A 20514-nucleotide genomic window follows, 5' to 3' on the forward strand; every position below is an offset into this window, starting at 1 on the left:
TCTGGGAATGACTGTCTTCTTCTGAGGGGATACCTACGGCTCACACGGACCCACTGTTTCCTTCTCTGCTCACGTCTTGTTACAGGAAAACACTTTGACAGCTCAGTTTGTTCTGAAATGTTCTCTTTTACACCTAGTAAAAATAACATAGCTGTACCTTTGTACATAATAATATACATGTATCTTTCTTCCGTTGCATGCTTCCGTGGTAATCCGTGTCCCCCATATCACGTAATTTTCCAATACTAGATTTTACTAGTTTTGTAACTGCTGGATAAAAGTAAATCTAGGGGCGGCCTGGGCGGCTCAGTTGGCTCAGTGTCTGACTTCGGCTCAGGTCATGATCTCACAGCTCGTGAGGTCGGGCCCCGCATCGGGCTCTCTGCTACCTGCATGGAGCCTGCTTTGGTTCCTGCCTCCCTCCCACTCTGCCCCTCCCGAGCTGTGATTTCTCTCTGTCTCAAAAATAAATAAAAACATAAAAAAAAAGATTTTTAAGTAAATCTATTTTAAAGCAAACCCCTTGTTTTAAAGGCCCATTTCACCTGCTCATGAGGGGCTTAAGCAAATGTCTCCCAGAGGCTCTTGTGTGCACGCGGCTGCCTCCCAGCTGGGGCATGCCTGCCTCCGTTTCCCCGGTGAGATGCTGCCTGGGCCTCAATGGCCAGTGACCCCTCACAGCATCCACAGCCCACAGGTGTAACTACGGGAAGAGAATGCAGACTGGCTTTGTCTTAGCCACAATACTTGTTGTCTTTTTAGCGCTTTGAATTTGCAAAGAGTTGTCACATCCCCTTGACTCTTACAGCGAAACGTGGAAACCGTGGGGACATATATGGGAGAACAGGAGTGTATTTGCCCATAAAACAGAAAGTCGTCCCTGGCCTGCCTCCTCACTCCTGACCCGTGCAAGACGAGGGAAAGGTCACCTTTTGCTGTCAGCCGTCACGCTGCACTCTAAAACAGGAGCATTGGGCCTGTGCTCAAAATCCCGAATGACTGAGCCATCCACAGCATCCTCAAATCAACAGGAGAGAGGGAGAGAGAGGTCACTGAGCCGTTGGTGCAAGTCGTGAACTGAGCTCAAGGGCAGCCCCGAGCTCGTCTAAGCGGCAAAGTATGAGAACCTGTGGTCTTATGTCCCTCACCTTGCTCAAGAGGGCAAAAGGACTTCCCAGCCTCTTCCCCAGAGCAGCAAGGACACCCTGCCACCCACAGTATCCCTGGGAAACTCCCCCTCAACTGCACAGGCACCAGACGGCAACGGGCCGCTCTGGGGACAGAGCTGCAGACAATTTTCTCCAACGCTACTGGCCGAAGAGGCTTTGCAGAATCCGCAAGACCTTTCAAGAACTTTTTAGAAGTTCACACCCTTTGACCCAGCAATTCTTCTAGTCAGAACTGTGGTCACAAGGACTTAAGCGTGAAAGGGTTCGCCACGTGGGTGAGAGGGGAGGCTAAACACACGAGGTACCGGTCACTGTCACCTCCAGAGAGCGGTTAAGACCAATCCCAGCATGCCAGCAGTGGGGCGCCAGCAACTGTTAGCATGTCGACGGTTAATAACTAGAGAATAGGGGCGCCTGGGTGGCTCAGTTGGCTGAACGTCCAACTTCAGCTCAGGTCATGATCTCGTGGCTCGTGAGTTCGAGCCCTGCATCGGGGCTCTCTAATGTCAGGGTAGAGCCTATTTCAGATCCTCTGTCCCCCTCTCTCTGCCCTCCCCCACTGTGCTCTCTCTCTCTCCCTCAAAAATAAACAAACATTAAAAAAAAATAACTACAGGGGCACCTGGGTGGCTCAGTCAGTTAAGCATCCGACTTCAGCTCAGGTCATGATCTTGCTGCTCGTAGGTTCGAGCCTCACATCCAACTCTGTGCTGACAGCTCAGAGCCTGGAGCCTGCTTTGGATTCTGTGTCTCCCTCTCTCTCTGCCCTTCCCCCGCTCATGCTCTGTCTCTTTCTCTCTCTCTCAAAAATAAATAAACATTTAAAATTTTTTTAAAAAATAACTAGAGAATATGATGAGAACAAAGCCAGGTAAAAACTAGATAACATGAGGGGAATAAAACAGGGTGCCGAAGTGAAAAGTGCCCATTATGGCAGAGATGAAATATTTTCAGTAAGAAATGTGCCAACATGGGAATGCAAGCTGTTGCAGCCACTCTGGAATACAGTATGGAGGTTCCTCAAAAAACTAAAAATAGAACTACCCTACGACCCAGCAATTGCACTACTAGGCATTTATCCACGGGATACAGATGTGCTGTTTCGAAAGGACACATGCACCCCCATGTTTATAGCAGCACTATCGACAACAGCCAAAGTATGGAAAGAGCCCAAATGTCCATCAATGGATGAATGGACAAAGATGTGGTATATATATATGATGGAGTATTACTCGGCAATCAAAATGAATGTAATCTTGCCATTTGCAACTACGTGGATGGAACTAGAGGGTATTATGCTAAGTGCAGTTAGTCAGAGAAAGACAAAAATAATATGACTTCACTCATATGAGGACTTTAAGAGACAAAACAGATGAACATAAGGGAAAGGAAACAAAAATAATACAAAAACAGAGAGGGGGACAAAACATAAGAGACTCTTAAATATGGAGGACAAACAGAGGGTTACTGGAGGGGTTGTGGGAGGGGGGATGGGCTAAATGGGTAAGGGGCATTAAGGAATCTACTCCTGAAATCATTGTTGCACTATATGCTAACTAATTTGGATGTAAATTTTAAAAACTAAAAAATAAAATTAAAAAAAAAAAGAAAGATGCCAACAGCTTTTCGGGATAAGCAGGGGTGGAAAGTCCCCTTGAAAAACAGGTTACTGGTAAGATAATGAATTCCTAGAAAGGTCTTGAGTTGCTAGGTGAAAATATGATGCATGGTTCAGGAGCTTCTGGCCAACCAGGGCAGGCCTGTGACAATACTTCCTGATATGCAGCAACCACTTTGCATGAAGAGCCCAAGTCATGCTGGGGCAAGGGAGAGGGGGGGCAAAGGACCCTGTGTCAGGGGTCCCCAAGACCACCCCCAGGTTCAGTGATCCTCCAGGATTCACAGGGCTCCACAAATAATCATATCCACGCTAAGATTACAGCAAAGGACACAAAGCAAAATCAGCAAAGGGACAGGGGCATGGGATGAAGTCCAGAGAGAACCAGACACAAGCTTCCAAGAGTCTCTCCCAGTGGATCACACAGGACATGCTTAATTCCTCCAGCAACCAGTTGTAACAGCACGTGTGACGTGTTGTCTATCGGGGAGGTGTGCCTGAGTCTTGGGGCCCAGGGTTTTGGGGGGATTCTCTGGCATACACCAAATCCAGACTCCAGAAGCAAAGCAAGTCCTCACCATAAACCACATGGCTTGTACCAACAGGGGTTTATGGGTACAGTGAGCCCTCTTTGACACTTGGGGTAAGTTTCCCGATCGTAGGATACAATTTACCAGTCGGGCTCCCAGATGCCGGCCAAGCCAGCCTCACCAGCAGTCTCAGACCTGCTATGTGAACTCTTTTCTGCACAGACCCAGACCCTCAACCCCCGTTCCAAACAGTGGGCTTGTGTTTGGGTAACCCAGCAGGCCCTAATCAGAGGCAGGAAGAGACACTAGGAATCCAAAGAGGAACACACCAGGACAGGACACACCCAGGCTGCAGCCCCCCTGGCAGGTGCATTGCTCTGGCACAAACACAGAACTAAGCAAATGATCACAGTGGGGCCTGGGACTGCGGTTTGCGCAGCGCCCCCGGTCAGCTAAGGGCAGCACCGGAACGAACCGGTGTCCATGGGGTCCATGTGCAACTTCAGCATTCAGTAGTGACACCTTATGGCCAAGAGGAGGAACAACTACAGGCCGATAACCCTCTTGGAAAATGTGCACCTCTTAGAAAATGTGAAGGGAATCCTTTGGCAAGAGATCTATAGCAAACAAGCCAGATTTTGTTAGTGAATTCCAAAGACAGTGGGAAAGTCTCTGTTTTGTACTGAATGTTTCTTGAAATGAACGGGCCATTGGTCAGGGGCATGGGAAGGAAATAATTGAAAGCTCCCTCTTCACCTAGCATTTGGAAGCAGGAACCCCTCTGTGTACTCAGATAATTCAAGGCAGGGATACTGGTCAGACTTCAAATGAATGGGAAAGAACGGGCACCAAGAAATAGTTGTAAAAATAAGGCAAATGTGATAATATCCATAGCCCAAGTTTATTGTGGTTATGTAAACAGCATTTCTTTATGGTCTCAATTTCATAAACATGCATATATGTGTGTGAACAAGAAAAAAATAGACATATACTCCTCCAACATTTTCACAGCAATTAACTCCAGAGTCGTGAAATGATGGCTCTCGCTTCTTCTTTGTACCGTGAAAAAAACCACCAAAGCTGTTATCTCTTAATGACTAGAAAGAGGTGTGCCCATACATTAGAGGGATGTCACGTGCAGGATAGAGAGTGATTTCGTCCCCACTTCTTCTTACAGGTATGGACTTTCCAAATTATTCACAATGGTCCACAGTGAGGGTGAAGGGAGCTTTCAAAAGATTAAATCGGATGTTTGGGTTCCAGGCGGAGCCGAGAGGAGGGATGGGAGATGGGAGGTGACAGGAGTGGGAAGAGAAAGGAGAAGCAAGGGGACATTTTGGCCAAGATACTGCGACGGGAGAAGGCAGTGTGCGGGGCAATGGCTGAGTCATCTACCCCAGGGAGGGTTCGAGAATGTCAGCTGTGCAGGGGCAGGGACAGCCACAGGAGGAGGCAGCCAAAGGGCAAAGATGGGGAAAAGAGAACCAGGAGGAGGAAAGAGGGCTTCTTGGAGGAGGTGTCAATGGCGCAGCCAAGACAGACGACTGGCGACTGAGGGGGAAGAAAGGAGGGAGGGCAGAGACCTGGAGAAAGTGGCAGAAACCGGCAAGGCCGTGAGCGAGGCTGGTATCAGGACACTCGGACAGGCCGAAGTGACCACATCCTAGATACAGCAGCATGGACTAGGCAGCCAGGCCACTGTGGGGAACCAGAGACATCTCAGTGGGTGGTCTTTAATCTTGGGGCAAGAGAAACAGGCATATTTCCTCTTTCAGAGACAAGAGATGTTTGGCCCAAATAGACAGAAACTCCTGTGACTCCCTCCACTGGTGCCGAAGGCAAGAAGAAAGTGGAGAAGATGTGCAGCTGGCCAAGCAGGAGGCACACCTGGAAAGCTGTCCTGTTACTCCCCTGGGTGATGACAACGAGCAGAGCCCCCTCGCCATCTCACCTCAGATGGTTGAGAAGCGGTTTGAGGCTCTCAGAGAGGAACCAGTTTTCCCAGGAAGAGATTTGGGGCTGGGAGAGTGGATTTTCTAAGGGCCAGAGTAGAGGTGAGGAGTGGATGTCTGTTGGGGCCAGGAATTGGCCGGGCAGGCCCCAGGGTAGCCCCCGCATGCAGCTGGACCTGGAAAGTTTCAAGGAGGCCCTGGAGGTCATGTAACCACCCAGGGTCACAGAGCTGAACCACTTGGACAATCCCCAAACCCTCCTGCCTAATCTGCCTGGCCTTGGTGCCCACTGATGACACAGAAGGTGACCTCTGTGGTCATCTGGAGGGTGAGGGGCTATCTTCCACCTGATTACCCAGGCCAGAACCCAGGAACCAGCCCAGACTTACTTCTGTCCCCTCCCACCCCTGAAGCCAGAGGAGACGGCAAAACTCAGAACGGACTGTCCTCCCCCCTGGGCCAAGCTCCAGCCACAGAGTCATCTGTGGCCTGGCTCCAATGGCATTGTCATCTCCCATTCCTGCTCCCGCATCAACCCCCCGTGATGGGCCAGCAGTGCCCCCAGACAGCCCTCCCAGGGTCACTGGCTATGCGCAGAGGCTTTGGAAGAGTTCTCAGTGCCACGTCTCCGCAACCTCATATGACCGTCACGCCCCTGCTTCCTGAACCTTGGGGCACTGATCCGTGCTCCAGCCTGCCCCTTCCAACCACCGCTCATGGACAGGTCCCAGGCCTGGCCACTTTTCTGTCTTCTGCAACCACCTAAGCCTGGCCATACCATCTCTATGGATGAAAGTGAATTTTCCAAATGAGAAGGAGACCCAAAGAGATGTCACAGCTCAGAGATCTCAGGCGCGCCCTAGGCACCGCTGGGGCCATCCCACAATAGGTGGGGAGTTCCAGCGCAGTGGTCCCTGCCCCCTGCTCCTCCTGCTTCCAAATCAACAGGCTGACTACAACAAACTCATCTCTCTCCACTGGCTTGACACTAGGGCGGAACCCTCACTTTGCTTCTTTTTCTTGCATTTTGCGCAGAAAGTTCTTTCCAAATCTTTGGGATCCTTGAGTGTCTGGGAACTCAGTATTGGCGATCTCTCCACAAGATATGGGAAAGCTTATGGGATATTTTCATCCCACCTAATGCCGGGCCACCTACCCACAGCTTCACAGTGCAGTCATAGGAGCCACTGAGGAGCTTTGTGTCATCCACACAGAAGTTACAGGAACTCACAATGTGACTGTGTCCCTTCATAATTTTAAATGGGATCTGAAAAAAGGATAGATTGAATGAGTTCAGCAAGTTACAAAATACAAGATCAACATCAAAGAGTCAATTGTTTTTCTATACACTCACAGTGAACAATCTGGGAGGGAAAAACCCTAAGAAAAGAAATTCTTTTTAAAAAAATTTATGTTCAAGTTAGTTAACATACAGTGTAGTCTTGGCTTCAGAAGTAGAACCCCATGATTCATCTCTTACATATAATACCCAGTGTTCACCTCAAAAAGTGCCCTCCTTAATGCCCATCACCCATTTAACCCACCCCAGTCCAGGAATCCTGTTTGTTCTCTGTATTTACGAGTCTCTTATGGTTTGCCTCCATCTCTGTTTTTCATTCCTTTCCCCTATGTTAATCTGTTGAGTTTCTCGAATTCCACATGAGTGAAACCATAGCATAGTTGCCTTTCTCTGACTGACCTATTTCGCTTAGCATAACACCCTCCAGTTCCATCCGCATTGTTGCAAATGACAAGATTTCATTCTTTCTCATCACCGAGTAGTATTCCATTGCATATATGTACCACATCTTCTTTATCCATTCATCATTCAGTGGACATTTGGGCTCTTTCCATAATTTGGCTATTGTTGATAGCACTGCTATAAACATTGGGGTATATGTGCCCCTTCAAATAAGCATTTTTATATTCTTTGGATAAATTCCTAGTAGTGTAATTGCTAGGTCATAGGGTAGTTCTATTTTTAATTTTTTGAGGAACCTCCATACTGTAGAAAAAAATCCATTTATAAAGGCATCAAAATAGGAATAAATTTAACAAAAAAGTATAAAACTTATACTTTGAAAATCACAAAGCATTATTGAAAGAAATCATAGCAGACCCAAATACATGGAAAAGCATTCCATATTCATGGATTAGCTATTAGCTTACTATTGTTATAAAACTTATACTTTGAAAATCACAAAGCATTGTTGAAAGAAATCAGAGCAGACCCAAATACATGAAAAACCATTCTACACTCATGGATTAGCTGTTAGCTGTCTATTGTTAAGATGAAAATACCTTCCAAAATGATCTACCGATTCAGCACTATGCCGTCAAAATTCCAGCTGAATTTTTTTTCCAAAATTCACAAGCTGATCCTCAAACTTATATGGAAACTCAAGCAAAGCAAAACAGCCTAAATAATCTTGTAAAAGAACAAAGCTTGAGTACTCACAATTCCCACTTTAAAAACTCAGTACCTACAAAAAGTGACCGTTATCAAGACACTCTAGAACTGACATAACAACAGACATATAGGTCTATAGACCTGAACTAAGAACCCAGAAATAATCCCTCCTATTTTAGGTCAATTGCTTCCTCAACAAGAATGCTAAATAATTAAAAATGGAAAGATTAGTCTTTTCAACAGATCATGCAGACACAAATAACATCCACCTGCAAAAGAACAAAGTTGGACCATTGCCTCACGCCATATATAAAAATGAACTCAAAATAGATCAGAGTTCTAAATGTGAGAACTAAAGCCACAGGCTCTTAGAAAAAAACATAGTTGCACATCTTCTGAACTTGCATTAGACAGTGGTTCCTTAGCTACAATACCACAAGCACAGGCAGCAGCAACAATGACAAGGTAAAGTGGGCATTATCAAAATTAAAAATTCTTGCGCGTCAAAGGACACCATCAGGAAGGCGAAAAAACCAATCCACACGATGGAAATCATACAAATCATATATCAGATAAGGGACTTATCTGATACATAATACATAAAGAACCCTTAAAACTCAACAATAAAAACACAAACAACCCAATTTAAAAATAGGCAGAAGATCCGAATAGGCATTTCTCCAAAGAAGATATGTCAATGAGCTCCAGTGCATGGGAATGTGCTCAAAAATCAGGTAATAACAAGTGTTGACAAGAATGTGGAGAACTCTGAACTCTCACACATGGCTGGCGGGGATGTATAATGGTGTGCTCCTTTGGAATATAGTTCAGTAACTCTTTAAAAAGTTAAAACATATGCGTTGGGGCACCCAAGAGGCTCAGTCGGCTAGGCGTCTGACTCTTGATTTCGGCTCAGGTCATGATCTCGTGGTCCATGAGTTCGAGCCCTGCCTCGGGTTCTGTGCCGACAGCTCAGAGGCTGGAGCCTGCTTCTGATCCTGTGTCTCGCTCTCTCTCTGCCCCTCCCCCGCTTGCGCTCAGTCTCTTGCAAAAATAAACATTTAAAAAAAAGAAAGAAAACGTATGCCCACACAAATAGTTGAACACGAGTATTCACAGCAGTATCATTCATAATGATAAAAAAATGGACATAATTCGAATATCCATCCACAGATGAACAGATAAAATGAGGCATATTCACATAATGAAATATTACTAGGCAATACAAAAGGAATGAAGACTTCTCATTTCTGGTCTGCCATGTAATAAGCTGGGAAGCCACCACGTCATCCTCACAACAAATTAAAACCCAAGCAAACTGAAAAATCAACAACTCTTCCTACATTCCTCAGACAAGTGAGGTCACAGAGCGGACTGCTGCTCCCAAAACTTCAGAGACAGAGGCCAATACAAAGAATCCCAAGTTACAGAGCAGAAATCCAAGGGCAGCAACCTCCATGGCAACGAGTCCCAGGACAGGGAAACCTGACTTATAACTGACAAATTGCTGGAGACTCCATGTGGACAACTTAGAGAGTTGAAAACTCCAGGGGGACCCAGTGGTGAGGGACCTTCACATCTATGTTAATAAATGTCTCCCCTAGCACCTGGTCCTCACAATGACTATAAGAGAAAAATCCCCTCGTGCTTCTGGCTGGGGGAGGAGGGGAGGAGGGGAAAGGAATCATATTGAAATATTCCACAGCATTTTGTTCTTCTCAACAAGCTCTGCTTGTCAGGAGAAACTACTTAACCAGAGCCTGACCTGCTGGGATTTTATCAGAGCCGCACAGACCTGGGGGAAGGGAAGTCCCCAACCCCAACCAGCTCTAGTCTTCCACATGAGAGAAGGCAAACCCCACCTCACTAAGGGTGGAGGGTGGGGAGGGGTGCAGACTGAAAAACACGTGTGAAGTTCACGTGTGAAGTTCAAAGTGGGCACAGGCCCACTACAAGACTGAGACCTAGTCATAGGACTGTAGACTTCTCCCCCTCTCCTGACACCTTAGCATCACACCACTATAGACTTCTTTTCATCTGTTCCTTTTACCCAGTACATCATGTCTGGCTATCAAGAAAAAAAAAAAAGTATAATCCTACAAGGCAGCAAACAAAGCTTGAAGAGACAGCACAAGCATAACAACACAACCAGACCCAGATATGAGGAGGATGTTGGAATTATCAGACTGGGAATTTAAAACACCTGTGGCTAATGTGCTGAGGGCTCTAATGAACGTAGTGGATGGTACACAGTGTAAGCAGAGAGATGGAAATTCAAAGAAAGAACCAAAAAGAAATGTTACAGATCAAAAACACTGTAACAGATGAAGAATATCTTTGATGTGTTCATTATCAGACTAGACATGGCTGAGGAAAGAATCTCTGAGCTTGAGGATATATCAATAGAAACCTCCAAATCTGAAAAGCAAACAGAAAACAAACAAACAAAAAAAGACTTAAAGAAACAGAATATCAAGGAACCATGGGACAACTACAAAGCTGTAATATACGCATAACGAACATACCAGAAAGAGAAGAGAGAAAGGAAGAGAAATGTTTGAAAAAACAATGATTGAGAATTTCCCCAAAATTAATTTCAAATGCCAGACCACAGATCCAGGAAACTCCAAGAACACCAAACAGGATAAATGCAAAATAATAATAATAATAATAATAATAATAATAATAATAATAATAAATCTATACCTAGGTATATCATTTTAAAGCTATAGAAAATCAAAGATAAAAGGAAAATCCCAAAAGAAGCTAGAGGAAAACAACGCCTTGCCTGTAAAGGAGCAAAGATAAGAATTACATCCAACTTCTTAGAAACCATGTGAGCAAGAAGAGACTAAAGTGAAATATTTAAGGTATTAGGAGGGAAAAAAACCACCAACCTAGAAATTTGTATCCTGCAAAATTATCCTTCCAAAGTGAAGGACAAATACTTTCTCAGACAAACAAAAATTGAGGAAACTTTTTACCAGTAGACCTGTCTTGAAAGATGTGTTAAAAGTTCTTTTTTTTAAAATTTTTTTAATGTTTATTTATATTTGAGAGAGAGAGAAAGACAGTGTGCGAGCAGGGGAGGAGCAAAGAGAAAGACGCAGACAGAATCTGAAGCAGACTCCAGGCTCTGAGCTGTCAGCACAGAGCCCAACACTGGGCTCAGACTCATGAGCCGCGAGATCATGACCTGAGCCGAAGTCAGACACTCAACCAGCTGAGCCACCCAGGCATCCCGAAATGTTAAAACTTCTTTAGAGAGAAGAAAATGATATAGGTCAGAAACTCTGATCTACATAAAGCAAGGAGAGCACCGAAGAAGGAATAAGTGAAGGTAAAATAAAAACCTTGTTGTTATTCTTAATTGATCTAACAGATAACAGCTTGTTCAAAATAATAATAGTAAGAACATATTATATAGAATACCTTATATATACTATATATTATAATAGCAACAATATATCATATATTATATAATTAACATACAACTATAATTATACAATATTATATATTATATATAATGAATGAAAGCAATGATACAATGGACATGAGGGAGGGATTAGAAATATTTTGTTATTTTAAATTACTGATGCCACCCATGAAGTGGTATAGTGTTATTTGAAAGTGAACTTGGATTAACTGTAAATGTATATCGCAAATTCTTGGGCAACCACTAAAAAAAAGCAACAACAAAAAGAGATACATCTGATATGCTAAGAAAGGAGAGAAAATGGAATCACATAGAATGCTCAACTAAAACCACAAAAGGTGGGGTACCTGGCTGGCTCAGTCAGTAGAGCATGTGACTCTTGAGCTTGGGGTTGTGAGTTTGAGCTCCACATTGGGTGTAGAGATTAATTAAAAATAAAATCTTTAAACAACACACACACACACACACACACACACACACACACACAAAGGTAGAAGAGTGGAAGACAAAAATAGGAACAAAAACCAAAAACCAGGGGCAATAAATAGAAAACAAGAACAAATATTGTAGGTATTAATCCAAGTATATCAATAATCACTTGGATTATCACTATCAATACACCAATTAAAAGACAGAGATTATCAGTGTGGATGAAAAAACAGGACCCAACAATATGCTGTCTACAAGAAACCTACTTCAGTGCTTGCTTCGGCAACACATACACTAAAATTGGAACGATACAGAGAAGATTAGCATGGTCCCTGCGCAAGGATGACATGCAAATTCGTGAAGCGTTCCATATTTTTACACCATTCTCAAAAATAAACTCAAAATGGACAAAGGACCTGAATGTGAGCCAGGAAACCATCAAAACCCTAGAGGAGAAAGCAGGAAAAAAACCTCTCTGACCTCAGCCGCAGCAATTTCTTACTTGACACATCCCCAAAGGCAAGGGAATCAAAAGCAAAAATGAACTATTGGGACCTCATGAAGATAAAAAGCTTCTGCACTGCAAAGGAAACAATCAACAAAACTAAAAGGCAACCAATGGAATGGGAAAAGATATTTGCAAATGGCACATCAGACAAAGCACTAGTATCCAAAATCTATAAAGAACTCACCAAACTCCACACCTGAAAAACAAATAATCCAGTGAAGAAATGGGCAGAAAACATGAATAGACACTTCTCCAAAGAAGACATCCAGATGGCCAACAGGCACATGAAAAGATGCTCAACGTCGCTCATCAGGGAAATACAAATCAAAACCACACTCAGATACCATCTCATGCCAGTTAGATTGGCTAAAATGAACAAATTAGGAGACTATAGATGCTGGCGAGGATGTGGAGAAACGGGAACCCTCTTGCACTGTTGGTGGGAATGCAAACTGGTGCAGCCACTCTGGAAAACAGTGTGGAGGTTCCTCAAAAAATTAAAAATAGATCTACCCTATGACCCAGCAAGAGCACTGCTAGGAATTTACCCAAGGGATACAGGAGTGCTGATGCATAGGGGCACTTGTACCCCAATGTTTATAGCAGCACTTTCAACAACAGCCAAGTAATGGAAAGAGCCTAAATGTCCATCAGCTGATGAATGGATAAAGAAGATGTGGTTTATATATACAATGGAATACTACTTGGCAATGAGAAAGAATGAAATCTGGCCTTTTGTAGCAACGTGGATGGAACTGGAGAGTGTTATGCTAAGTGAAATAAGTCAGGCAGAGAAAGACAGATACCATATGTTTTCACTCCTATGTGGATCCTGAGAAACTTAACAGAAGACCATGGGGGAGGGGAAGGAAAAAAAATGGTTAGAGAGGGAGGGAGCCAAAACATAAGAAACTCTTAAAAACTGAGAACAAACTGAGGGTGGATGGGGGGTGGGAGGGAGGGGAGGGTGGGTGAGGGGTATTGAGGAGGGCACCTGTTGGGATGAGTACTGGGTGTTGTATGTAAACCAATTTGACAATAAATTTCATATTAAAAAAAAAGAAAGAAACCTACTTCAGATATAAAGACAAATACAGATTAAAAGTAAATGGATGGAGGAAAATAGACCATACTAACACTAATCAAAAGAAAGCAAAAGTAACTACATTACTTTCAGACGGAGCAGACTTCACAGTGAGGAAAAGTTATCAGGGATAAAAAGAGGCATTGCATAATAAAGGGGTCAATTCTCTAAGAAGATACAGTAATCTTTAACATGTATGTGCCTAACACCAGAGCATCAAACTATGTGAGGCAAAAGCTATAAAATTGCAAAGAGAAACAGATGAGTCCACTGTCATACTTGGAGACTTCAACACTGACTCAGAAAGGAACAGATCCAGCAGGCAGAAAACGAACAAGGACATAATGGAACTCAACGCAACCACCAGTCAACTGGATATAATGGAGATCTACAGATGACTTCATCCAACAACAGCAGGATAGACATTCCTCTCAGCTTCATAAGAAACATTTACCAAGGTAGACCACATTCTAGGCCATAAAACACACTTTACCAAATTAAAAAAAAAAAAAAACAGAAATCACACAATGTCTGCTCTCAGAACACAATGGAATTAAATTGGAAATAAATAACAGAAAGATGATTGAAAATACCAAAATACATGGAGACTAAACAACACATTTCTAAATAACACATGGGCCAAAGAAGAAACGTCAATAGAGGTTTTTAAATATTTTAAGCCAAACAAAATTAAAACATGACTTGTCAAAATTTGTGGGATGCAGTGAAAGAAGAACTTAGAGGGATATTTATAATGTTGAATGCACATATTAAAAAAGAAGAAAGATCTAAAATCAATCATCTAAACCTGCACCTTAGGAAAATAGAAAAAGAAGAGCAAATTAAATCCAAAGTAAGCAGAAGGAAAGAAACAATAAGAATTAGAGCATAAATCAATGAAATCAAAAGCAGCAAACTGATAAAAATCAATGAACCCAAAAACTGTTCTTTAAAAAAGATAAGCCTCTAGCCAGGCTGACCAAGAAAAAAAAAAAGAGATAACACAATACGAATATCAGAAATGAAAGCTAGATCCTATGCATGTTAAAAAGATAATCAAGGAATACTATGAAAAACTATTTCTACAAATTTAATCACCGGAAATGAAACGGACTAAATTCAAGTTTGAAATGAAATGGACTAATTCCTTAAAAGACACGATTTGCCAAAAGTCACCCAAGAAAAAAATAGACAGTTTGAATAGCTTTTTATCTAATAAAGAAATTGAAATAGTGACTACCTTCCAAAACAGAAAGTTGCAGGCCCAGATGGGTTCACTGGTGAATTCTACCAAACCTTTAAGGAAAAATTATACAAATTCTCTATAATCTCTTTCAGAGGATAGAAGCATAAGGAATACATCCTAACTCATTCTGTGAGGCTAGTATTACCCTAATACCACAACCACGTAATGACATTATAAGAAAACTAATGACCAATATCTCTCATGGACATAGATGCAAAAATCCTCAACAAATATTAGCAAATGAAATCCAACAGTGTATAGAAAGAATTATGCATCATAACCAAGTGGGATTCATCCCAGGTATGCAAGACTACTTCAATATTCAAAAATCAATTAATGTAACTCATCACATCAATAAGATAAAAAAGAAAAATCACATGATTATATCAATAGGTGCAGAAAAAGTATTTGCCAAAACCCAATAGCCATTTATGATTTTAAAAACTCTCGGCAAATTAGAAATAGAGGGAACTTCTCAACTTGCCAAATACTATCTACAAAACTTATAGTTGGGGCACCTGAGTGGCTCAGTCAGTTGAGCTTCTGACTTTGACTCAGGTCATGATCTCACAGTTCATGAGTTCAATCCCCACATCAGGCTCGCTGCTGTCAGCACAGAGCCCGCTTCAGATCCTCTGTCTCCCCTCTCTCTCTACCCTCCCCTGCTCATGCTTTCTCTCTCAAAAAATAAATGAAACAAAACAAAAAAACATACAGCTAACATCATACTTAATGGTAAGAAACTCAGTGTATCCACTAAGATCAGGTATGAGGCAAAGACTCCTCTCAACACTTCTTTTCAACATTGTACCGGAAGTTCTAGCTCATGCGATAAGTCAAGAAAAGGAAATAAGAGGTGTAAGATTGGGAAGGAAGAAACAAAACTGTCTTAATGCACAAATGACATTATCGCTTATGTAGAAAATCCAAAGGAATCAACAAAAACTCCTAGAATTAATAGCAGTTTTAGCAGATCATTCAATCACTTTTTGCCGTAACAGAAATGAACAAGTGGAATTTTAAATTAAATACATGGTATTATTTACATTAGCACCCCCCAAAATTAAATAGTTAGGTATATATCTAACAAAATATGTACAAGAGCTCTATGAGGAAAACTACAAAACTCTGATGAGCAAAATCAAAGAACTAAATAAATGGAGATATATTCCATGTTCATGGATAGGAAGAATCAATAGTGTCAAGAGGTCAGTTCTTCCCAACTTGGTCTATGGATTCAATGCAGTCCCAATCAAAATCCCAGCAAGTTATTTTGTGGATACAGACAAAATGATTATACAGTTTATATGGAGAGGCAGAAGATTTGGGAAGACAAATGTTAGAGTACTGACACTACCCAACTTCAAGACTTCCATCTAAAGATACAATAATCAAGACAGTGTAGCATTGGTGAAAGAACAGAGAAATAGATCGAAGCCTAGAGAGCCCAGAAATAGATCCACATAAATAAAACCAACTGCTCTTTGATAAAGGAGCAAATTTAATACAATGGAGAAATGACAGGATTTCCACAAATGGTGTTGGAAAAACTGGACATCCACATGCAAAAAAATAAAATAAAATAAATCTAAACATCCACCTTACATCCTTCACAAAAACTCAAAATGTATCACAGACCTAAATGTAAAATGCAAATTTATAAACCTCTTAGAGAATAACATAGGAGAAGATCTAGGTGGTCTTGAGTATGGCAATGACTCTTTAGGAACAATGCCAAAGGTACAATCCATGAAAGTAATAATTGACGAGATGGACTTCATAAAAATTTGAAACTTCTGCTCTACAAAAGACAATGTCAAGAGAATGAGAAGACAAACCACAGAGTGGGAGAAAACATTTGCAAAAGACACGTCCAATAAAGGAATATCATCCAAAATTGTCAAAGCTTAATAAGAAAATAAAGAACCCAATTAAAAAATGAGCCAAAAACCTTAACAGACATCTCACTAAAAAAGATATACACACAGGTGGCAAATAAGCATGTGAAAAGATGTTCCACATCATATGTGATCAGGGGGTTGCAAATTAAAACAACAATAAGTTACCACTGCACACATAATGGCCAAAATCTGTAACACTGACAATACCAAATGTTGGCAAAGATGTGGAGAAACAGGAACTCTCATTCATTGCTGGTGGGAATGCAAAATGGTACAGCCACTTTTGAAGACAGTTTGACAGTGTCTTCTAAAACTAAACATACTCTTAACATACAATCCAGCAATCATACTCCTTGGTATTTATCCAAAGAAGTTTAAAAACTCATGTCCACACAAAAACCTGCACATAGATGTTTCAACAGCTTTATCCATGACTGCCAAAACTTGGAAGTAACCTTGAAAAACCTAAAGATGTCCTTTGGTAGGTGAATGGACAAATAAACTATGGTACATCCAAATAATGGAGTATTATTCAGCGCTAAAAATGAAACAAGCTACCAAGCCATGAAAAGACATGCAAGCCGTGAAAAAAAAAAAAGAAAGAAAGAAAGAAAATCAGGAAACTTAAGTTCACATTACTAAGTGAAAGAAGCCAGTCTGAAAAGACCGTCTGCATCCAAATATATGACATTCTGGAAAAGTGCTTGCCAGGGGTGGGGAGGTTTGGAGGGATAACAGAGCACAGAGGATTTGTAAGGCAGTGCGACTACTCTGTACGTACATAATGTGCATAATGACTACATATGTCATTATACATTTGTCCAAACCCATACAAGCGTACAACTCCCAGAGTGAACTGTAATGTAAACTGTGGACTTTGGGTATCATTGAGGATCATTAATGGTTTTAAATATTTCATTTAGTGGGGCATGTTGATAATGAGAAGGGATATACAAGAAATCTTTGTATCTTCTCAGTTTTGCTTTGAACCTAAAACTGCTCTAAAGAATAAAGTGTGTGATATATATAACATGTATTTATTATATTCATATAGATTTACTTGTATTTATTTTTTATTTTAGAGAGAGAGAGAGTGAGTGGGGGAGAGGGGCAGAGGAAGAGAGAGAGAGAGAGAGAGAGAGAGAGAGAGAGAGAGAGAGAATCCCAAGCAGCCTCCACACTCAGCTCGGAGTTAGATGCCTGGCTGGATCTCACAACCCTGGGATCATGACCTGAGTCTAAATCAAGAGTCAGACTCTCAATGGACTGAGCCACCCAGACTCCCCTGTGTATGTGCTTTTAAATAAATGAGTACTGACACCTGCTGCACATGGATGAACCTCAAAAACATTATACTAAGGGAAAAAAGCCAGTCACAAAAGACCACATGTTGTTTGCTTCCCTTTCTATGAAAGGTCTAGAACAAGCAATTTTATAGTGACAGAGATTAAACTGGTAATTGCCTAGAGTTGAGAGGCTGGCTTCAGGTGAAATGGGGATTGACTGCTAATGAGTATGGGGCTTCAGTCAACGAGATGTTCTACAGTGATTGTGGCTCTGGTTGCAGAACTCTGCGAATACCCTAAAACCCCACACTTTGTATAGGTTACTTGTAAGATATGTGAATTACACCTCAATAAAGCAATGCTTTTAAAAAGGAGGGGGGATAGAAGGAGCAAGCCTGAAAAGGTCCACTGCCACCACCACCACCCGCCTCCATGGCGCCGTATTACCCGGGGGCCGGGGTGCATGTCCGGGATGTGGGGGTGTCGAACTGTGGTAGTGTGAAGGGACGCGAGGGAATGCGGGACACGGAAATCAGGGGTTTGGGGCTCTGCAGCCAGGCAGTGCGGAGATGCAGGGACTCTGGATGGGGAACCTCGCTAGCGAGGCGGGTTCAGCAGGAGGTGCAGGGGTGAGGGGAGGCGTGGCTACAGGGGTTGCGGAGAGCGCGGCGGTGTGAGGATGCACGGAAGGAGGCATTCTTCGCCTCCAAGAAGCGCAGAGAGGTGGGACAGGGATTCGGCAGCCCCAGGTCGAGGCGTGCGGGCGCGGACACCCGCTTGGCCACCAGGGGGCGTAGGCAAGCCGGGCGGGCGGCGGGTCCTGGCGTCCGGCAGCCTTTGGGAACCAGCCGTGTCCCGGGGACGCGACCCCCCCCCCCCCGTAGTCGTTGCGCGGGTCCCTGGCCCCGGGGCGGCCACCCCCAGCTCCCCACTCTGCAGTTGCCTCCGTCTCCAAACTCCCCGTCTTCGTTCTCTCATGGCAAAAACAGAGCTTTCATTATGGGCAAACAGACCAGCAAGTGAGAGCGGCTGGCATCCCTCTAACCCCGACGTCCTTTCCGGGGACCTTGGTTCCGCGTTTCTTCTGGGCATAGTACTTTCGGGGTTCATTAGGGATAGAGACCCCGAGGCGCTGCGGAGACGTTCCAAACACACAGGTACATATCCGGAGGCACGAACAAAACTGGCACATAGAGGACGGTCCAATTTTTGTAAAAACAACAACAAAAAGTCAGTTCTTTATGTGTGTAGATTTCCTTCACTCGATCAAGTATGTTGTAGCCTCGTCGGGCCTTATCTAGGCGCTGTGGGGCCGGCGGGAACGGAGGGCGGAGAGCGAGCATCCGTGGGCACCGCAGGGACTGAACAGGCTCCTGCGCCCGCGCGCCACGGGAAGGGGGGCGGCCGTCCAACAGCCGGTACGCGGGGCAGCTCCCGGCCAGAGGCACTGCGCTTGCACCCTGGACGGCGGGGAGAGCCTCCCGGGAAAGAGGGACCCGAGGCCGTCCCTGCCTGGAGGTTAACAGGTCACAGGCGAGCAGGAGAATAGGGAGACGAGCCAGATGCGAAAAGGCCTGGAAGGTCATGGTCAGATCTCCGGACTTCATCTTAAATGCGCCAGGAAGCCACGGGTGGGGGTGTTGAGCCGATTCTTTTCTAAAATACCGAGAGCCATTCGTGTGTTGAGTGTGCATTAAATAAAAACCAAGAATGAAGCACTATCTATTGAGAATGTGCTTTAGCAAATCATCTCAGAGATTTCGATGAAATCATCTGGAACGTTATTAACTTAACACTAAGTTTTGCATTGTGCACTTTCCTTTTAAGGGGTCATTTGGTAACATTTTCATTGAGCTACACCACCACGTTAATCTCACTGTATAATCACCTCCAGATTGTATTGTTTTGAGTCATTGCTCTCCACTGTTTATTCTAAGCCGATCTTTCCCGTACCGGAGTTTTTCTTTTTCTTTTTTTCCCCCCGTTTGCTGGAGTGCTCCCCTGAGTAACTTTGTCCTCAAAAAGAAGCATCATTCTGAGTCTTTGCAGGTCTAAAGAAAGTATCTTTCTGTTGCCTTTATTGGGAATCAGCAGTTTGGTCAGGTAGAGAGTTCTTAGGTCAGAAACATCCTCTGGGAAAACTTGGAATTTCTCAACTTCTGTCATCTTAATGGGTCATAAAAACCTTAGGCCCACAAAATCATAAGCCATCTGAATGTGCATCCACAGGAGACTGGTTAAAGTCCTCAGGAAATGGCTAGCCAGTGGGATACTTCCATAAAAAAGAGCAAGGAAGATGTTTCTTTACTGATATGGAAAGATCTCTAAAATACCTTAGGTAAAAAAATTGAAATTAGGTGCATAAGGGGTCTAAGGTATGCTTCCATTTATGTTAAAAAAAAGAAGAAGAAGAAGACGACGATATACGTATATATGCTGGGAAATGCATAAAATAAAATATCTCAGTAAGGTTACAGAAGAAGCTAGAAACATTTCTTGCCTCAGTACAGAGATATGGGTTAATGGGGGCAAGGCTCCTAGGGAGACTTGTTTAAAAACAAATTATATCTATTGAATTGGAGTCTTGGGGATGTTCTACTGAGAAAAAATATAATGTCTGTGCTCTCCTTTAATTTCACTTAAAAAGCAGAACAAGTATCATGACTAAAAGCGTTGACACTTTTAGTGCCATCAGCAATCCCCGTTGTGGGCTCTGCTCCCAGGTGTTCTGAGGGCGGGCCAGGAAGCCTAGCACGTCAACCTGATCCCAGGCTGTTCCGTCTGTGGTCTGTGGGCGCCACAGCCTCGCTCCTACCCTCCCCAGGCAGGCGATTTTTGCCTCCCATCTCGCATTGAACTGGACCATTTCTTTCCATGGGAACAATTCAGTCTTCCTCAACCCAGGGAGAGTCTTTTCACTGTTTTCCTTCGGTATTTCTCCTCCC

The 20514-nt window shown here is 43.2% G+C and overlaps 1 protein-coding gene and 1 non-coding gene across 2 annotated transcripts in view; one reads left to right on the top strand and one right to left on the bottom strand.

Annotated features, from left to right (window-relative positions):
- WDR88 (WD repeat domain 88) overlaps positions 1–20514 on the bottom strand; it is a 46597-nt gene that overhangs the window by 24168 nt on the left and 1915 nt on the right. The window contains exons 2-3 of the mRNA XM_019423363.2: positions 6426–6536; positions 930–1018 (exon numbers count right to left, since the gene is read on the bottom strand). Coding sequence (XP_019278908.1) covers positions 930–1018; positions 6426–6536 — 200 coding nt within the window. The remainder of the gene's footprint in view (positions 1–929; positions 1019–6425; positions 6537–20514) is intronic.
- LOC128778112 (U6 spliceosomal RNA) lies at positions 11815–11921 on the top strand. Its single transcript, XR_008423486.1, has one exon. It is a non-coding gene; the product is annotated as a U6 spliceosomal RNA (small nuclear RNA).

This window comes from Panthera pardus, unplaced genomic scaffold (genome assembly GCF_024362965.1).
Source record: "Panthera pardus isolate Hobbes unplaced genomic scaffold, ASM2436296v1 HiC_scaffold_18, whole genome shotgun sequence".
Taxonomy (NCBI): Eukaryota; Metazoa; Chordata; class Mammalia; order Carnivora; family Felidae; genus Panthera; species Panthera pardus.